The following is a 20,176-nucleotide window of genomic DNA, read 5'->3' as shown; positions in this document are numbered from 1 at the left end:
GTCTGTTATTATGTCAGAAACCAGTTAAATTTTTTTACTGTTTTCAGCCGCAGAATTCTGCACGGAATTCCCGGGGGACAGCATAATTATGTGCCGCACAATGGCCTGTTTTCAGGATTTTGTTCTTGTTATTCTGCGGGGACAGGGAGTTGCACACTGTGGGGGCTTACCGGTATAATACTCTTGGCACGTACAGTAAATAGTGGATATAACGTGCCCCTTTGATTTTCGATAATTTATCACTATATCCGGTGCATCACTATACATGTATCCGATTTGCATGTATGACTGACACATGGCACATGACTGTGCATGAAATGATGCGTACATGCTGGAAAAAGCATGAAAAGCAGCCACGTGTACATGTGGCTGCTTACAGCATACAGGGAAGAATTTTCTCTCAATCACGTCTGCTGCCAGATGCATCCAGGCAACACTGGATCAGTTTTGGAAGAAATAAACTAAATAATTAATTTGAAGAACAATTGTTTTGTGATCATCACTCTTGATCAGTATATACGATATTTTCCTGTGCATTTGATATGATTTGCTTCCTGAAGCCCACCACAATAAGCGATATATCGGTATAGCCGATAATAGTGTGTTTTGTGATATTTTAGCTGTATTTTTTTTGTGATTTGATTTTGGCGAGTTCGATCATTACATGTATAGCCGGTATATCGTTACACGCGGTCACTTTATAAACGATACTCACTGTACTAGTAGTAACACGTGTGTGGTGTGTTTCATTAAAGATACTGATATGAATACCCGGATTTATCTAAACCATAATATAGGGGCCGTCCAAGGTTACCAATCTGTTCCCCGTGAATCCCACGGATTGCAGAATTTCCGCAGAATCCAGTAGTGTCCGCAGAATTCAGAAAATACCGCGGAATATTGCAGAAAAGAGAGAAAAACTGCTTTTTCTGGAGACTTTCAATGTATTTTCACAACCAAACCAAACTGCTTGTGGCTTTCAAAATCAACTGGCAGTATATTGTAGAGCTTTCAATTTTTCGATCAGGATAACCTGGATTTCGCATAATTTAGGTTCAGAATATAGCCTAGGGACAACACACTTCGGTGGGGTTGCGGAAATCCGACCTGTTTTTAGTAGTTTAATTTTACGCTCATGTTCCTCGCAGAATTGCCGCAAATATAGAAGGATTTGCAGAATTAGCGCAGAATTTACTGTTTTAGCCGCAGAATTCTGCACGGAATTCACGGGAGACAGACCAATGGTAGTTTTCGTTTGGGGGGCGGGTGGGTTTCAAGGAGTTTCGTTTTGAAAAATTATTGAATGCAGATGAAGAATCTACATATATATGTCCAGTTATTTCTGGGTGTTAATATCAATATTTATTGCAATTCGTTTTACCTGCAGAAAAGGTGGGTGCTGAAAAATACTATTAGTATTGGACTATTGAACCCCGGCCGGCCTCTTACAACTGACAAAGTAGAAGGGCAACACCGGCACTAATGACGTAACTGTCACCACTTATATCATGCCAAAAATACATTCCAAGGCCCGGCAAGGGTCTGCAACACAAGCACAAAGTGACAAACGACGCACCTGTCACGGTTCACATCATGCCGAATCTTTCAGGCCATACCACGGTCCACACCACAGAAGCACTACACATTCACGCGGTACATCCCAAACCTCACATCGAGAGTCAAACCAATACCACAAAAGACACGTTTTAGTTTAGTTGAACAATTCTAAAAACCTCAAAGCATTTTCATAAAGCATTTCATAATGGTGATCTATGAGTACGGGTAAACAAAATTTTGTACGAAAGTGTTGTTATGGTGGTTCTTTACTTGGATGTCATCATCTTGACGAATTCTGCAAAATAAACACGGAAACAAACACACGTTCGGTCAGCTAAATGATAATTGATACAAGGCGAACAAAGAACAGGCACCAGCATGGAACAAAAGCCACAGAACGTGAGGGTCAGACGTAGCAATTGATTATAAGAAAGCAGGCACAGACTCGGAACAAAAGCATAATATCAACAGATCGTACAGAACGATTCGTGCCACAAAAGACGTAGTAACCACTACAATGCGAGTCGGGTATGCTCACCTTCGTAGTTGACCTGGCCATCGCCATCAATATCCGCCTCACGGATCATCTCATCAACCTCCTCATCGGTGAGCTTCTCACCAAGGTTGGTCATTACGTGGCGAAGCTCAGCGGCACTGATGAAACCGTTGCCGTCCTTGTCGAAAACACGGAAGGCCTCACGGATCTCCTCCTCGGAATCCTGGTCCTTCATTTTGCGAGCCATCATCGTCAGAAACTCCGGGAAGTCAATGGTGCCGTTTCCTGACAGAACGCACAACAGTCTGAACTCAAGGTCTATCCACACGTGAACCAAACAAACAATACCACCACTGCATACCATCAGCGTCCACTTCGCTGATCATGTCTTGGAGTTCAGCTTCCGTGGGGTTCTGTCCAAGAGAGCGCATTACAGTTCCGAGCTCCTTGGTGGTGATGGTGCCATCGCCATCCTTGTCGAACAAGGAGAAAGCCTCCTTGAATTCTGAAACCAGTACAAAAATAATAAGCAGCCGTCAGGGGAAGTTTTCGGAATCTTGTATGGAGTTGGGCTGAGAGCAGGACGCAGCTGACATGGCCACAATTAATTCCTTGCGAAACAGTTCCAAATTGTGAAGTTTGGGGTGGATTCAAGTATAACAGTACAATGCACAAATACCGACAACCCTGGGTGATAGAAATTACAATACGAGACTAGAAAAATAGTAGGCTCGCCATTACGCGCCGCTAATCAAAAAGCGAAAACCGGTCACAAAACCAACTCACCGGCAATTTGCTCCTCGGTAAGAAGGTCAGCCTACACCACACAGCAGAGGACACAACAGCAGCCATCCTCAGCTCGGATATCCATAGTAAAAACAGAGAACAACTTCGTCTTACCATGGCGAAGCAAAACAGGTGATAGCCTCAAAAAACGGTGAACTACTGGTAAAGTGATGAAGACAAAACGACAATCATCAACTCCAAGGCCCGACGCAATGCGGCAAAGCACTACACCAACACAGTGCCCTATCGTGATTGGTTGGACTACGCTACTGCCATGACTACACATTAACAGGCAATGCGCATGCTCAAAAATAACATGGCGTCACGCTAGCTTGTTCCTTTTCGATTGTTGTGGAAAAGCTGAAGCCTTGGGTTGCCAGCTTTCCAAGGAAAGGTGAGCTAGAGCTCTTCTCTAGCTGTTGTAGGACGTAGCTGAAGTTTTGTTCTCCTTTGGATTACAGATGCAGATCTTCGTAAAGACCCTCACGGGTAAAACAATCACCCTCGAGGTTAGTTCTCGTCCTTATAAATTTTTAGTTCCCTATGTGAAGAGATCATAATGACTTGTGCATATGCATTGAGAAATGTATTATAGATAGCCATACCTCTTTTGCTTTGTCTGGGATTAGGTCGAGCCAAGTGACACGATCGATAATGTCAAGGCCAAGATCCAGGACAAGGAAGGTAGGGGTTTCATGTCATTTAGTTCTCTGCATCTGACTTATTGTGAAGTTTTCAAACTAAATGTGTAAAAACGTGTGTTGGATATCTGCATTGGGCAATGTAATGTAACATTCGTATAGGAACTGTTGTACTGTTTCTAGATGCATGTAAATATGAATTATAATGTCAAACCGCTTAACCTAATGTCATTCAAAAGAGGTAATACAATTGAATGCTATCAGAGTTGAAAATCTAGTTTCATAATTATACAAAATCTGTGTTTATTTCCTGAAGTCCAGGTATGTCGTAATCCAATGCTACATTCATTGGGATATTCTTGACAATATTTCACATCATATCATCGTGTACGAATAAAGTTCCCTATTCCCAATGTGGATCGTAAATTTTGAGCTTGTAGGCAATTTCGACGAAAATTCATTGTATAAATCGAGCTCACATTTAAATTGAGTGTGAACAGTATCACAGTGGGAATTTCATCAGCTGAGTTGAGATTTTGCCGAAATGTTTGGCCCGGGCCAATTTAACTAACTTGGTCATGGATATCATCGTCTACAACGTTCATAGATTTCCTGTTATACCTGCTGTACAGTAAAGTGCGGAATATCTCTCCTCATTTCTCATTCTCTTCGGCAGCACCACTAGGCGCACTTCAGCTCCTGAAAATGAGACTGGGGGAATACATTTTGACTCCAATCTGTTGCAATATATCTTATGCACCCCTTGAATGGTGCTGAGGGCGGATGGGGGAAATTAACGAAAGCTCATCTTCATCCCTTCAATTCAATGCAGACAGGAATTTAGGATAATTGATCATAGATTCAAAATGACTCACCCACTACACCATGCCATAAAAGTCAAAGTCCACACAGCAATTTCAATCTACGGACATACAGTTTGACGAAAAATGGCTGTGGTGCATCTGCAGAGATTTTGCACGCACCTACAGTCTATTCTTGTGAATAAAACGAGGTGAATGTATGAATGACCCAAATCAACTTACTTACAGTTACAGGAGCTCTGTGAATGTAGTGTAGCTATGTGCAGGGTTCGCAGCGAAGTTTGGAAGTCTGGAAAAAGTTTTGAAAAGGCGCTCCTTTTGGAATAGTTTGGAAAAAGTTTTGAATTTCGAGTTTTTGGCCGTGCAAGTGGCCGTTTTTGACTACCGCGATAGAAGACATGCTGGCGATGAATTCCCTTGCTATTTTCGGGGGCTCTAGCTGCTGAAGGCGATGCCATTGCAATGTACCTTGGTGAATTTGTTGATGGTAGTGGTACTAGGGAGGATTTTACTACTCCCTGGTTGTACTCGTAGTGGAGAAGACAGTCATGCAGAAGAGATTCATAATTTATTTTTCCTGCACGAGTGGGTTTGGAAAAAGTTTGGAATTTTGTGTGCTTGGTTGGCTGCGAACCCTGTATAATGTGTCAGCTGACAATACGAAACTGTCCTTGGTGACAGTTTCAGGATGAACAGAAACCAGTCATTATCTTCATAGATAGTTTCTGTATGGTATGATGTGGATGTACTCCTGGATGTGTCCCAAGACATGGAAGTGGTCCTTTTTTAGTCTGTACTTGTGACAAACCGTATTGTAGTGTGGTTTGTTTGTGCCTTGATTTTGGAGTGTGGGCTTCTTACAATTGTGTGTGCCCATACATTCTTGGGATGACCTTTACGCCTCTTATAAAAGCAGTTGTTTATGGCCGTATATGCCGGAGTTCGAGCAATGCTTTTTTTGAAGTCATGCTTGTGTTCAAAATATGTTAGCATCATCAGTCTATGCTGTAGTCTATACAGTGCGCACTGCTGTGCACGTACTGTGCAAGTAATTGCACATGGTTTGAAAAGTGTGGCTTCTCTTCAATCCTGCTTCTGTCTCAAAAAAATCAGCTTGTATTCCCGGGCTTATAATTTTTTCAACCATTTTGTCATGTACATTGGTTATAGTTTTATCATTGACTTGCACCACAACATATGTCTGTCATGCTGTGTATGGATATTATTCCTGCCCTTATATTGGAGACTGTCATTGTATAAATTCTCTGAGCCCTCTTTCAATGCGCTAATACTAGAGACTGGGCTTCTAACAAAGAAAACACGGTGTCGTGCTTTTTCTCTGTGTGGGATGTAACACCAATGCTGAATGGTTGAATAGTTGGGGTTCATAATTTGTTGAAATTGGGTATTTGTTTGCTAATGACTACAGGTTACTGACAATTCTTCCTGATGTCGTTTTATTCCCCGATTTTCCCACAGGAATTCCTCCAGACCAGCAGCGTCTGATTTTCGCTGGTAAACAGCTCGAAGATGGACGTACTTTGTCCGACTACAACATTCAGAAGGAATCGACACTCCATCTTGTCCTCCGTCTGCGTGGTGGTGCCAAGAAGAGAAAGAAGAAGAACTACACCACCCCAAAGAAGATCAAGCACAAGAAGAAGAAGGTCAAGCTTGCAGTCCTCAAGTTCTACAAGGTTGATGAGAACGGCAAGATCACCCGTCTCCGCCGTGAGTGCCCCGCCCCAGCCTGTGGCGCAGGAGTGTTTATGGCTAGCCACTTTGACCGACAATACTGTGGCAAGTGTGGTCTCACATATGTATACAACAAAGCAGAATAAACTCTTCTAAGTTGGCACATCTCAATCGTTAGTGTGTGTGTGTGTGTCCGTCCTGCCCACTTGATTCGCAATATGTAAAAAAAACCTTCAAGAGACTGTTGTCAATAGTTGTTGCTCAATCATTTGCCTTTGCATGGGGGTGGAATTTATACTATGGGTGCTTTCCTGACAGAATTTCAACTTGTCATTTTTAAGATGTAACGCCCACTGTAAGTGTATTGTCAAACACCCCCTTCATCCTTTAAAACTACAGTCCTGGCAACTGAAATCCGAATCCCTGAGTGGTGGGTTCACATTCTAGCGGTCTCTGTTTCGTAGTTTTACCATCCTTTGTTTGGTTTTTGCGATGTGAGCGTACCACTCAAGGGGTCGGATTTCAGTTGCCATCACTGTAGCTCGAACCGCTTTGGCCATGTGCAGTAGAGACACGCCGTCCAAGAACGTGGTTTCCAAGGGGTTAAGCTATACCAAGAGTACATAACCCCCCAGAGTGTGCAACTCCACTATGGGTGCTGTTCGACAGAATTTCAAGTTGACATTTTGATGATGCAATGCGCACTGTACACGGATTTCCAGACGAATCGTAACCTGTGGTTGACCGAAGCAGATCGATCCTGTACAAATTATTGCAAAGAAAAACGTGTGATGCGTTGACACCCGTACACATGTTGTAAATCACTGGTGCAAGGAGCATTGCGTCATAAATAATGACGTCAACTTGAAATTCTGTCGGGACAGCAGGGTATGTGGGAGTTGCACACTCTGGGGGGTTATGTACTCTTGGCTATACTTATGGCCACTTGAACGTATGGAAAACCCAATTTTCCAAGTTTTGAGACCCATTAGTACAACAAAAAGTATCCCCCATACAAAATTAATATCATTTCCGTAGTCTGTGCATGCTCGAAGACAAATTCCAGAGTGAACAGCACTTCACCATAAGTGACAGGTGGAAGGAGCATTGCTCGTGATCAACACATGGCTTTTTTCGCATGCCGTGATCTCAAACCGCGGCAATCTCCAAGTTTCAACCACCTCTGAAGCTTGGAGAACCTCCTAAAATTCGGAGAGGATATAAGAACAGTTCATACTTGCATGCATAGTTCGGCTAGTGCATAAGGAATTTAAGGATGTCGCAAACATGAAAAAGATTGTGAATCGGCCTTTACTCAGTCCCTTTGGAAAAACGCGGCGAAGAATTCAAAATTCCGTGGGGAAAAGGGGGGGTTTTCTACAGTAAAATAAAAAATCTGCGGCACTTTCTGCAAGTTGTTCACCCTCCTCGTAGAGGATATGATATGAAGGAGCACTTTTCATACTATCCTTTGCAGTCACAAACTGAATAAGAGTGAAGAATCTTTGGACAATCCTTAAATAAAAATCAATCAATCAATCAATCTTGGAGAGACCTGCACTGGCAAGAGAAATGTGCTCAAACAGATCGCAAGTAGTTTTTCTGCTGCTTTCTGAGTAGTAATTTTAGTAATTTACCTGAAAAAATTCAGATTCCGCGGGCAAAAGTGTGGATTCCGTGATTTCCGCGGCCGCGAAATCGCGTTTTTCCAAGGGGACAGCTTTAAAACGCAGCCAGGTTACCGAAAAATAAGAACGTCCCTGGGGGAAACTCCTTTGAAATATCGTTTTTTGGCGAGTGACTCTGCTGTACATGTTTGCAGAAATGTGGATTCTGATCGGGATGAGACTTGGCATGTGTGACCATCCGAGTCTGATCTGCACACCTGATGAGCCGTCAGAATCTATCCGGCGAAACGAACGTCGTGCGACACTACTTGTTATTGCCATTTGTTAGTCCACCACCAGTTCCATTCAACATGTAGTATAGCACGAAGAGATACTGCTGTCCGGTCTGTCTTACTTCGTGTTTGTGTAACTTCCCCTCTTTGATTATCTCCGAAAACATGAGCCTGGCAAGTTGGGTGGTCGTTGTTTCGCGTTCTTTAAAGGGGAAGTGCATCGATTTTTCGAGTATGGTCCAGAAGAAAGACAATTTGATATCGGTTCGAATGGCATATCTCTCGCTTTCATACGATAAGCCAAACTTGCCAAATCGCCAATTGTATACTCACGTTGCCATAGCGACCAGCGCAGTGATGACGTACGAAAGGCTTAGCTCCACCACAGAGAAGGTCGATCACTGCGGAATTTGGGCATTTTCAATTGGTTTATTGTATTCACGAAGTGAAAGAAGGGCTGTTTCAATGCTGTTAGTGCAGTGAACTGTTTGTTAGTAGTCCTCTCGGTTGTGTGCTGGGACGTGACACCGACAGGAGAAAGCTGGAGTGCGGAGACACCAGCAGACAAGCGAAAATAGTGACGAACAAAATGCTGAAATCTTGGTTGGGACAAATCAGACGTTCAGCATTTCCCCCAACCAAGGACCATGCCGTTTGCTCTTTCCACTTCCTGAAGATGAATGAGATGCTTCCTGGCGACTCTCCTATCTCTCGTACCATCTTCTGAAGCCAGGTGAGACGACGGGTGGTGGAGATTGACGAATGAAGTAATGTCGTAGGTTTGAAAGTTTGCTGAAAATGTCTCAGGAGAGATGGCGAATTCCAAGCATCTTGTCCTGGAGGAAACCATTTCCTAGGCACAGTCAGCCTAGGGAAATGCATGAGAAGGGCGATAAATAGTTCACGGCACTAACAGCATTGAACACAGCACTTCTTTCACATCGTGAATACAATAAGACAATTGAAAAAATGACCAATTTATGCAGTGATCGACCTTCTCTGTGGAGGAGCTAAGCCTTTCATACGTCATCACTGCTCTGGTCGCTATGGCAACGCGAGCATACAATTGGCGATTTGGCAAGTTTGGCTTATCGTATGGAAGCGAGAGATATGCCATTCGAACCGATATCAAATTGTCTTTCTTCTGGACCCTACTCGAAAAATCGATGCACTTCCCCTTTAAGGGGCCGTCCGTAAATATCGATGTTTTTTTAGAGACGATATTGGTGCGTCTGGGGGAGGGGGTTTGAGCCATGTGCGTCTTTTCGAGCATCAGAAAAATATCGATGTAAATATCTGAAGTTTCGCCGATCCCTGCACGCGGACGTCTAAATGGCTATACAAGAAATCATTAGAAATGTGAAACCAGCTTCCGTTCGCGGAGCTAAAACTCGCAACACAAGAAAAAATCAAAAATTGGAAGCTGTACGCCCATGGCGAATTTCAAGAGCAAAAGAATGAGCTATTGATTGTGGAAATCGGCCGAACGATGCCTGCAGGAGACCTTCTAATGCAGCACAAGAAGGCTGCTGGCCACAAGTGTTCTCGAGGGCGACCAAAAAAGTCATAATGCTCTCCTTCTCAATTAGACCATAATATAAATACTGCAAACTTGCCATCTTAGGTTCATATTATTGACAAAAAAAGGAAAAAAAATGAGCATCCAAAAATATTGATTCCATGATCTAGATGTACAGTGCATATCGGTTATAGTGTGGTCGTATACAAGAATATACTGCCTACAAGAATGAACACTCATTTTTTCATAATCATAACACCTATTTTATGTGCAAATTTATTCTTACAAGCAGTATTATCGCATAGTAGAATATATCGGCCCTAAGAATGGATTTTGTGTAGCAAAATATGCCAGATTAGTGCAAAGTGTATCGCCTGTAGTAATAACATAATGCTCTGTGCATGCTCAATACAATAATATTCAACACAAAAAGAGAGTTATGTCCAACTGAGCATTGGAGAATCACTTTTTCTGTCCAGTCGGACTCTTTCTTCCGACTTCTCTCCTCCGCAGTCGCCTAGCATGACCGCGAGTCTGATCCATGTCACTTTTTGTGTATCATCAAGAGTACATGAAAACCTGTTGATATCATGATTGTGTAGTACGTGTCCACATATGCCAAACATGTATTATGTCACACGTGCATTATGATATGTCACACGTGATTTATCGTGTGTAAGAAATATCGGCAATAAGAATCAAATGTCGTTTTTCAAACACCCACGCTATAACCGATACCTACTGTACATGTGCGTCTTCTGGGGGGAGGGGGGGTCAAGGGAGAGAAGCACCAATATCGTCTCTAAAAAAACATCGATATTTACGGACGGCCCCTAAGTGAGCAATCAGGTCGTCCTGTGCCTTTTTCCTCGGCATAGTACTAGTACTTGGAGTAGTACTAGTAGTATTCTTTTATTTATAGTGGAGAAACCAAAACAGGCAGATGCCTAATAACAATGGACCCACTGTGTAGGGTGGAAGAGGGTGGAGACATGGCTAATGGTAAATAGTGGCGGCGAAATAGAGCAGTTCCAGCACAGCTACAGAAACATGGGCGTAAAGTTAAAAGCAGGCAAGAATGTGTTGCAAAGCGCTTGACTTGAAGGCGGCATCATCTGGTCACAGCTAACTTTCTTAGTTTGCTGTGATGTTTAGCTTCTTTTCGTCAGTACGTATAGGAAATAAAACCTCGTAAAAGACCTCGGCTTCGCTAGCGCCTCGGTCTTTTACTCAGCTTTTATTTCCTATTGACCTCGTACTCAGTCAATACTAGATACATAGTACAGGGTTATGGGCCGTTACACGCCCGATTGGTGGAGAGACTAGGGAGGTTTAGTCCCACGTAATCCGTGGGTACTTTACGTGGGTGTACCACGTGATACTCAGTGACCCACGTACAGACGTTTTATGATTCACGACATACCGTGTATGGAGGCTCACCCACGTTCCGCCAGAACGTGGGTGAAAATCGGAATGGAGCGCATTGTGCGAGCTGTGAGGGTGCTCAGCTGAAGAAGTTTCCGAAGCACGAAATCAAAATATTGGATGAGCTTCTTAGGCCGGGGTAGCTTCGTCTTTGACCAGGTTTTGGCCTTTAGCTTCATGCTTTTGTTTGTTCCGTGTGACTAAACACAACATTGCAACGTGGGTGCCCTTCATCCACTTTACGTGGATCACCCACGTACGCGTTTCCGTTACGTGGGAACTAAACCTCCCTACTAACATCCTCTCCCCTGACACACTTGTGAGGTCTGCATGCATTCGCCGCTAAGGTGAACAGGCATAGTGGTGGCCTGCGGATACGAAGGCTAGTTTGTGTGTTTCTGAACATTCAAGCGATGCCGTCGCGGATCCCGCGAATATTATTATAACCCAATACTAGGTCAAAACTAGTATTAGATAAACCTTGTTATAGTTCACGCATATTGTTACATTGACAGCATGAAACATTGTTTCATGCTGTCAATGACAGGTAGCCTAGACCTACATGTACATGTACAGTACATGCAGCAATAATATTGACAGGTGCTACCAAAAAAATGTACGTTTGTATACTATACGTATGACGTCATCTCGTCAGAAACATTCAAATTCAAAAGTAATAATTATTAGTTTTTATGTGCTCGTAATCTTGCTGACAAGTACAATATTTTAGTAGCGCTACTCGTACAGTATGTATTGTGAAGATTAGTTGTCTTTTTTTTTGTCAATTGCAGTGGGCCACTTGCATTTTGATGACTCCTTCCTTGCGCTGCACGAGAGACAATAATTATTACAAGAGCCAAAGAGCTGTTGTGTTAGTGAGTTGCTTGACTCGTAGATGTACTTTGTATGCAGCGTAGCACAGTATAGCCTGATGTAGGCTCTTCGTAAAACATTTCTATTAATTTTAATAGTGAAGTACAATAGTAGTTTCAAAACAGCAGACAATGGCTGGTCAGCAACGCCTCGATAACGCCAATCCGAACGTATTTGCGAAGACTTCTGAGCGCATAGTAACCAGCCAGGAAGAGGATGACGATACCGTTGATGAATTCGATCGGAGAGAAATATTTGGTGAGCTTTAATAGTCACTTTGCTTTACATGTGTCAGGAGGTATATATTTCCGGAAAATGCTCTTGTGTGTGTGTGTGTGTGTGTGTGCGCGCGCGTGTGTGTGTGTGTGTGTGTGTGTGCGTGTGTGTGTGCGCGCGCGCGCGCGTGTGTGTGTGTGTGTGTGATATTCCTTTTTGAATCTCTCTCCCCTCTTCGGGGGAGACTCACGTGACCAGTCATGGCAGTGAGCAAGTACAGTACAGCACAGCACAGTACAGTGTGTGCGTGCGTGTGTGCGTGCGTGTGTGTGTGTGTGTGTGTGTGTGTGTGTGTGTGTGTGTGTGTTGCAGTGGTATGTGCAGCGATTTCCAATCGATAGGTTGCGGGGACGATTATAGTCACACACGTCTTTCTTATCTTTCTCAGACTCCTCCTGACTTTTCTTTCATTCTCCTTGGTGGTTACCAACAGCCAGTGCATGCCGGAGTAAGTGGTGTGATGTGTGTGCGTGAAAAAAAAATGAAAAAGACCAAAAAGTAGGGATTCACTGGCCAGAAAAAGCCACTTCATAGCTGTGTGGTGTAGACCAGGCTGAATAGTGGCGGTCAATTCTTCAGCCTTGCAAGCTGTTGAATGGTGCAATCCCAGCACAAGTTGCTATGGCTTCTACTGTAGCATCGCTATCATCGCCTCTGGCGATGGGCGTCCAATGGTCCGATGGTGTGTGTGCATATCCAGTGCATTTACAGATTTGCATGCTTCTCTTGCGACGGGTATACATAGTACATGGTACGTGGTAGGGGCTTCGGAAGGTATTCGACATTGGTGCGGCCATGAATGGGTGGAGGATCCGTAGGTCCTCAACCGGGAAAGGTTAAGCGAAATTGGGCCCGAATAGCCCCTATTTCATTGCTTCAAAAGTCACAAGATGAAATTATTGGTGCGGCTTTGGTCGCACCTGCCGCACCGGTTCCGACGCCCCTGCATGGTGTGTGTGTGTGTGTGGTGTTCAGGGTTCGTATACTTTATACTTGAAGTAAACATACCTGTCAACTATGGACTGCTCCTGCCTAGATTAACTCTGGTCACGCGGATGTGCGAACTTTACTTCTTTTTTTTTAAGTTTACAATTATGCAATATATAGATGGCTCTCCATCCGAGTCCATAAGTTTACAAGTTATCCGTTTTGCAATTTCAAAATTGGACTTCACGGAGAATTTCAAAGTATTAGGAAATTAGAGGCCACATGCCACGTACTGCTCTTTTCTCTCCGAAACTCCACACTTGCAAGCCAGATATGAAAGAAAGAAAAAATCATCTATAATAGTTATCCGTTTTGTCCAACACTAAACATTTGTACGAATAAGCGGCGCGGAGACAATAACTTTATTATGGCAATCAGCAGAATCAGCGAAACGGACATTGGATGTATTACGACAAATATTCGTATACTTCGAGAGGAGATACTCTGCACCTCAGGTAGAATGCCTGAACACAGCTATCAGGAAGCGCTTTATTTGTCGTAATACGTCCAATGTCCGCTTCGCTGATTCTGCTGATTGCCATGCCAACGATTATAAGCAGGATAATGGAGAGTCAGGATGTGCAACAATTAGCACAAAAATGACTGATGTGATACTGACATTCAACGACCTGATGCTTAGCTGCATCCAAGTTGGAAGGCTGTTGGTTTGCGCATTCCAGACATATAATCGTTAGTGTTGGACAAAACGGATAACGTTTAAACTTATGGTCCTCTCTTTTTTGATTTTAATCCTTGGCTTTCCATGTGAGTTTCCTGTACTTTAATCCACTCTGATTTAGCCACCCACACTAGTACCAAGTATTACTTCCACTGGGGGCAGTGGTCTGATTTAGCCACCCACACTAGTACCAAGTATTACTTCCACTGGGGGCAGTGGTCTGATTTAGCCACCCACACTAGTACCAAGTATTACTTCCACTGGGGGCAGTGGTCTGATTTAGCCACCCACACTAGTACCAAGTATTACTTCCACTGGGGGCAGTGGTCTGATTTAGCCACCCACACTAGTACCAAGTATTACTTCCACTGGGGGCAGTGGTCTGATTTAGCCACCCACACTAGTACCAAGTATTACTTCCACTGGGGGCAGTGGTCTGATTTAGCCACCCACACTAGTACCAAGTATTACTTCCACTGGGGGCAGTGGTCTGATTTAGCCACCCACACTAGTACCAAGTATTACTTCCACTGGGGGCAGTGGTCTGATTTAGCCACCCACACTAGTACCAAGTATTACTTCCACTGGGGGCAGTGGTCTGATTTAGCCACCCACACTAGTACCAAGTATTACTTCCACTGGGGGCAGTGGTCTGATTTAGCCACCCACACTAGTACCAAGTATTACTTCCACTGGGGGCAGTGGCAACTGTATTTGGATCCCGGGACAGATACCCTGATGCTGTCAATCCTTTTCTGAAACTTTTCTGCACCCTCTTACTGAGGTGTGCCGAGCCCATGAATGGCATTTCTAAGTTCACCTAGAGTTTTGAGGATTTCAGGGGTGTCGGCCGTTGGGCGGTTCAATAGCCAATTGAGTCGTGTTTCCAAGATTCCTTCTGAGTCTCTCTCCCCTCTCCCAGGGAGACCCACGTGACCAATTTTGGCACTGGGTACAAGTGTGTGTGTGTGTGTGTGTGTGTGTGTGTGTGTGTGTGTGTGTGTGTGTGTGTGTGTGTGTGTATGTATGTTTGTGTGGGAGTGGCGACGAAAAAAACAACACTTCAAAAAGCTGTGAGGTGTAGACCAGGCTGAATAGTGACGGTCAGTTCATCAGCCTTGCAAGCTGTTGACTGGTGCAATCCCAGCACAGGTTGCTATGGCTTCTGTTGTAGCATTACTATCATCGGGACGAAGTGTGTGGTATATGGGTGAAGAACAACAGCCATGGGTTCTAGCTTAGGTGGGCCGCGATCTGCCGCTGTCCACACCCCAGCAGTAATTTAGATCCTAAGGATTCCTGGAGAGTGGCCCCTCCCACAAACTTGTATACAGAGTACGGCTGTTTGTGAGGAAGATGTGTCACCATGTTTGTCCTTCTAGACCTTATCCGTGGGATAAACGATCCGGAACATCCATTCTCGTTAGAAGAGCTCAATGTTCTGCGAGAGTCTCATGTCGAAGTGGATAACACTCGCAACTGCATCAAGGTAATCAAGTAGCGGAACACATGATCTTACTTACCGGGAAGCTTAGTTATTTATTTAAAAAATTAAACGGAGAGGTTTCAGGCTGTCCAAGAGAGTGCTCAATACCGAGAGGCAGAGCTGGTTCAAACAATAAGAGGGCAGAGAAAGTGTTTTAACTCCGAGTTTCACGCACTAAGCGATCATCAGAAAACAGTTAAAAGATATTGAGTAATCAGCGTGGGGACAATAATTTGAAAAAGGCTATGAACAGTATCAACTGCACACTCATGACTGTAGTATATACACACATGACTATAGTATAATATTATACTGATGACTAGGACTAATACACAATCTGCGTAGTATATACACACACATGTAAGCATAATGAAAGTGTACTCTTTTTCTGTGTCTCAGTGCTGAGTTGAAAGTGTCCATGAGTGTCGTTTTACATCACTTGATTTTGATATAATGTTGCTGGATGATTGCATTGTAATGAGCATGAAACAGAGTTGCAACGAATTAGCTTTGTTCCACTGTTATACTGTGTTGTAACGGGTCACTTGATTACATATGGCTGCATGTAGCCAACGAGCTTCCAGAGGCATGATTTGATGACGAAAACTTCAGAGATTCCTCTTTTTGCTACAGTTTGATACCGTATGTCAGCGCCTTTAAAGCCATGGCCTTATGGTCGAAACACCGCTGCTTTCCTAGCTATTTTAGATGCAAAATGATTCACCCAATACACCATGCCATAAAAGTTAAAGTCAACTTGTTCACCCTTCCTGCTGGGCTGTAAGTTTGTTAGTATAGTACGGTACTTATTCCTTCATTTTTACAAAACATACTTCAAATTTCATTTCATTTATGAAGCCCATGGCTTTATAACTGAGACTGGCTTTATAATCGAATATACCTCCATGGCTTTAAAGGTGCGGACATACGGTAATAGAGAGGTTCTGGGGTACGATTTTCCGTGCCAAAGTCCGTATGGGCGCTACGGATTTTTCAAGGCGTGCTTCATACGATTTTTCGGCACGTTGAATCCGTGTGGACTCGCTTTCATACAAACCATGTATGGAGATTTTGCGTCATCGAGTGCAGAAAGATTTTCCGCGTACAAATTTGGTACGAGAAACATCGATTTTCCGCGGGAAGTTTTGATTTCGGTACAGTTTTTCAAACTAAAAAGGCATAGCGCGGGAATACGACGTGTTTGCTATCGTAACCTAGGCAATGACGGCAAACACATAGGTTCCGTACTCCGGAACATTTCCCTGCTCGAAAACGACGTATAAAAATCCGTAACGCCTCTACGGATTTTGACACAGAAAATCGTACTCCGGAACCTCTCTAATATCTTTAGACTGTAGGTCAGGCCCGGAACGAACTACCACACTGCACTGCAGTCGAATCCCATACGATTTCCCCCATCACCATAATAACATGGATAATTCCATTGAGGTACTTGTATTGGTACACAACAATGTAGGCACAGTGCCTTGGTCCGTCTTGTGATCTCAAAAGGATAATCCCATATCTACGTGGATATCTTTTGTGTGTGTTTGCGTGTACATGTGTGCATACATGTTTCTTAGGTGGTTTTCACGCCGACAATTCCCCATTGCAGCATGGCCACGTTGATAGGACTGTCAATTCGTGTCAAGCTTTTGCGGGCCCTCCCACCGCGATTTAAGGTAACAGAGTGCTATAAGTGGAAGCGAAAGTACGTAACTCTGCTGCCAGTCTGTTAGAATGTGCACCAGCTGCAAGCACTTGCATTTGCTCTGTCTCCTCTACCCTCTCTTGGCAAATTGCGTTAAGAACTTTCATGGACAATGCTTCACAGCATACCATCATACCAAGGCTTACTCTCATGTTTGGTGCTCAGTTGTAGCCGCCAGAACGAGTACCTGGCTCGGCTGGTTGCGCTTCAGGCGCATGGTGGCAGCCTCCACCATACCTGTGCCATAGCTAGCATATACTGCCTTGTTGGTGGGGTCAGAGATGGTGGACCCCCTAGAGTATGCTAAGCGGTGGCGGGACAATGTTGTGTCCGGCATGAAGGACCGCCAGATAGTAGACTGGCACGACCTCGCCCAGGATCACAGAGAGTGAAGAACAGCACGCAGTACCATTCCTCCTACCGAGCCTGTCACCTTAGATGTCGTTTGCAGTTGTGGAAAGAGTTATCGCCGCCGCCAGGACTTGACTTGCCACGCCCGATTCTGCTCGTGACTTGAACACTACCTTCGGGACCTGCTATTAGAGAGGTTCCGCATAACGCAATTACGTTAGTAAAAAACGTAGTCGATCTACGGAAAGTCTTACGTAAACTGCATGCGCATCTGGGTTCCGCCATACGGAGTTTTCAAATCACGTAGCTGCCCTTGGCAACTCCGAATGCAGTAGTGTCCGACCAGATCGACCTGGGGAGAGAGTCATAAATTTGTACCCAATCCACTTGCGGACCAGCTACGTTATCAGAGCCCTATCTACGTACTCTCTGTAGACAACTTTCCGTAAGTGGAGTGCAAACTCGCGAATTCACGGGTTTTTCCCGCCCTCTAACGTAAAGTTGCTAAACTTTACGTAGTGCGGAACCTCTCTATTATCTCCGGATGGGCATATTGTATTGTAGTGTGTGTGTGTGTGTGTGCGTGTGTGTGTGTGCGTGTGTGTGTGTGTGCACGTGTGTGTGCACGTGCGTGTGTGTGTGTGTGTGTGTGTGCACGTGTGTGTGTGTGTGTGTGTGTGTGTTCGTGCGTGTCTGTGTATCATGCATATGCAGGTGTTGGAAACTTGGGTGATTAGAATTTCGCTTGCTGCAACTTAAGTTTCTCTCTCTCCTGCTGTGTATATGTTTGTTGGCAGGTGGATATTAGCATTGAGCCTGGAACACATGCATCTGAGCTTGCAGGTAAGCACGTTACTGTAAGACATGTAATGTAACGAGGATGTAAATATAACGTTTTAACTAGTGACATTTCTGTTGAGGCTGTAATGCCCCATATGTGTTTTGTGCGGACATGCCTGAAGACTGCAAGATCGCTAATGTATCTTCTCGTTAACCTATGAATTTGGGACGATCGTTAAATTTGCTACTCGTTATAACGTTAATAACAATCATGTCTTACAGTACACAAAAGATTGCCGGGATCAAGACCAAAGTGCTCAATGCATGTACAGTGTTGCTCAATGAAATCCGATCGTGCAAATCAGTTTTGTGCCTTGTACCAGCTCACATCCCAGTGTTTCCAGTTCTAGGGCTGCGCAGCACCCGGTGTGGCATTGACTCGCTCGACTGGATTTCATTGAGCAGCACTCTAGTAACTAATCAGCACTGCAGAGCCTCGGCAGACAAAGGAAACAGATCAAGTCTTGCATCAGGCAATTGCCCAGTCCACAGGACGAGCGAATCAACCCCCTTTGCACACATTCACATATATCCACAACACACACACACACACACACACACACACACACACACACACACACACACACACACACACACACACACACACACACACACACACACACACTTACTTGTACTTGTTGCTCACTGCCAAAACTGGTCACGTGGGTCTCCCCGGGAGAGGGGAGAGAGACTCAAAAGGAATCTTGGAAAGATGGCTCAATTGGCTATTGAACCGCCCAACGGCCGACACCCCCTGAAATCCCCAAAACTCTGGGTGGACTTGAAAATGATCCCACTTATGGGCTCACCACACCTCAGTAAGTGGGTGAGGACAAGGTGCAGAAAAAGGATTGACAGCATCAGGGTATCCGTCCCGGGGTCCAACTGCAGTTACCCCTGCCCCCCAGTGAAGGTAATACTTGCTACTAGTGTGGGTGGCTAAATCAAAGTGAATCTGATATAAGCGTCACTAGCACCATTGATTACACAAGAGTTAATCTAGCCAGAAGCAGTCGAAATAGAGATACTAGATCATCGTGAATGATTTAATGTCTCTTTTTCTTTTAGTGATTGGTGTAGCCCAGATACCGTTTGGAGAGTGTCGTGAAGATGTATGGATATAGTGGATGGCTGCGATGGAGTCTTCGCATTTTGAGAAATGTGGTATAATAATTATATCTGATTCGCTTACTGAATGTACTTGGTTCATGTCTGTACATATCAATTTTCACGGTTGTTGCTGTTACGTGCAGTGAACAAGCAACTTGGTGACAAGGAGCGGGTGGCAGCGGCCCTGGAGAACAATCATCTTCTGGATGTAGTCAACCAATGCCTAGCAGGAAAGGAAGCTAGTTGATTTCTCGCTCCATGACATAGCCTTGAGTTCTATAATCATGATACCTTCACACAGTTTAGCTAACATGTACATTGCCTGATTTTAGATGACTCTTGCTGGACAAATCATCTCCAATGAAGATTTTCATACATTGTCATACTCTCACTCCATTCACAACAGCCATTGCTTTTCTGTTCGCATGTCCACGGTAGACTTATTAGCCATTCACGTCAGTATCAAAAACTATCAATGCCACAATACATACTGAGCAAAAGTGTTTGCCCAAGCCATGTTACCTAGAGATCAGCAAGAAAAGCAGTAACAATATCCACAGCCTAAAGCCTGATTCATACTTCATTTCGTGTACGGAAAAAAAGTTTACTTGAGTTCACCTTGTTTGGCCCATCACGCGACCATCATCACACTCTTTAGACCCAAGCTGTGTTCGTTTTGTTTCTCGAACGCTGATCTCTAACCATTTCTGTAGATCATCGATGCAAAGTCAGTGTACTACGCATGTTTGCAACATTCATGATAGGATTCATAATTTTGAGGGAAACAGCTGCATACATGTACAGACAGATGCCGATGTGAGTTTGATGATGATTTAGAGCATTTGCTTAGATTTTCTTTCGATTCCATTGATCAACAAGAATCTGTGGAGGGGGGGGGGGGGCGAAAATGTACAAGAGCCTAGTGGTTGGGTGTCATGAAGATGTACAGTGAGCTCTTACGTAAATGCCTAAATGGCTATCTAGCTCCACAGCAAGCTAAAAGTAATATGCTACTTACTAGCA

At 44.1% G+C, this 20,176-nt stretch overlaps 3 protein-coding genes across 3 annotated transcripts; 2 read left to right on the top strand and 1 right to left on the bottom strand.

Annotated features, from left to right (window-relative positions):
- Positions 1-1,645: 1,645 nt before the first annotated feature.
- On the bottom strand, positions 1,646-3,069 carry LOC135815173 (calmodulin). Its single transcript, XM_065328432.1, has 5 exons — positions 2,954-3,069; positions 2,840-2,870; positions 2,415-2,558; positions 2,096-2,338; positions 1,646-1,852 (listed from the first exon to the last, which is right to left on the bottom strand). Exons 1-5 carry the CDS (start codon positions 2,954-2,956, stop codon positions 1,824-1,826), a joined length of 450 nt encoding a protein of 149 aa, XP_065184504.1. The 5' UTR covers positions 2,957-3,069; the 3' UTR covers positions 1,646-1,823.
- Positions 3,070-3,135: 66 nt separating this feature from the next.
- LOC135815172 (ubiquitin-ribosomal protein eS31 fusion protein) lies at positions 3,136-6,159 on the top strand. The gene is made up of 4 exons (XM_065328431.1): positions 3,136-3,233; positions 3,301-3,348; positions 3,469-3,523; positions 5,781-6,159. Exons 2-4 carry the CDS (start codon positions 3,301-3,303, stop codon positions 6,140-6,142), a joined length of 465 nt encoding a protein of 154 aa, XP_065184503.1. The 5' UTR covers positions 3,136-3,233; the 3' UTR covers positions 6,143-6,159.
- A 5,438-nt stretch (positions 6,160-11,597) lies between these two features.
- LOC135815171 (MIP18 family protein galla-2-like) lies at positions 11,598-19,960 on the top strand. The gene is made up of 5 exons (XM_065328430.1): positions 11,598-11,971; positions 15,038-15,144; positions 16,725-16,823; positions 18,001-18,046; positions 19,297-19,960. Exons 1-5 carry the CDS (start codon positions 11,845-11,847, stop codon positions 19,398-19,400), a joined length of 483 nt encoding a protein of 160 aa, XP_065184502.1. The 5' UTR covers positions 11,598-11,844; the 3' UTR covers positions 19,401-19,960.
- The last annotated feature ends 216 nt before the right edge of the window (positions 19,961-20,176 follow it).

This window comes from Sycon ciliatum, chromosome 4 (genome assembly GCF_964019385.1).
Source record: "Sycon ciliatum chromosome 4, ocSycCili1.1, whole genome shotgun sequence".
Classification (NCBI taxonomy): domain Eukaryota; kingdom Metazoa; phylum Porifera; class Calcarea; order Leucosolenida; family Sycettidae; genus Sycon; species Sycon ciliatum.
This window is presented reverse-complemented; position numbering and strand designations above follow the sequence as displayed.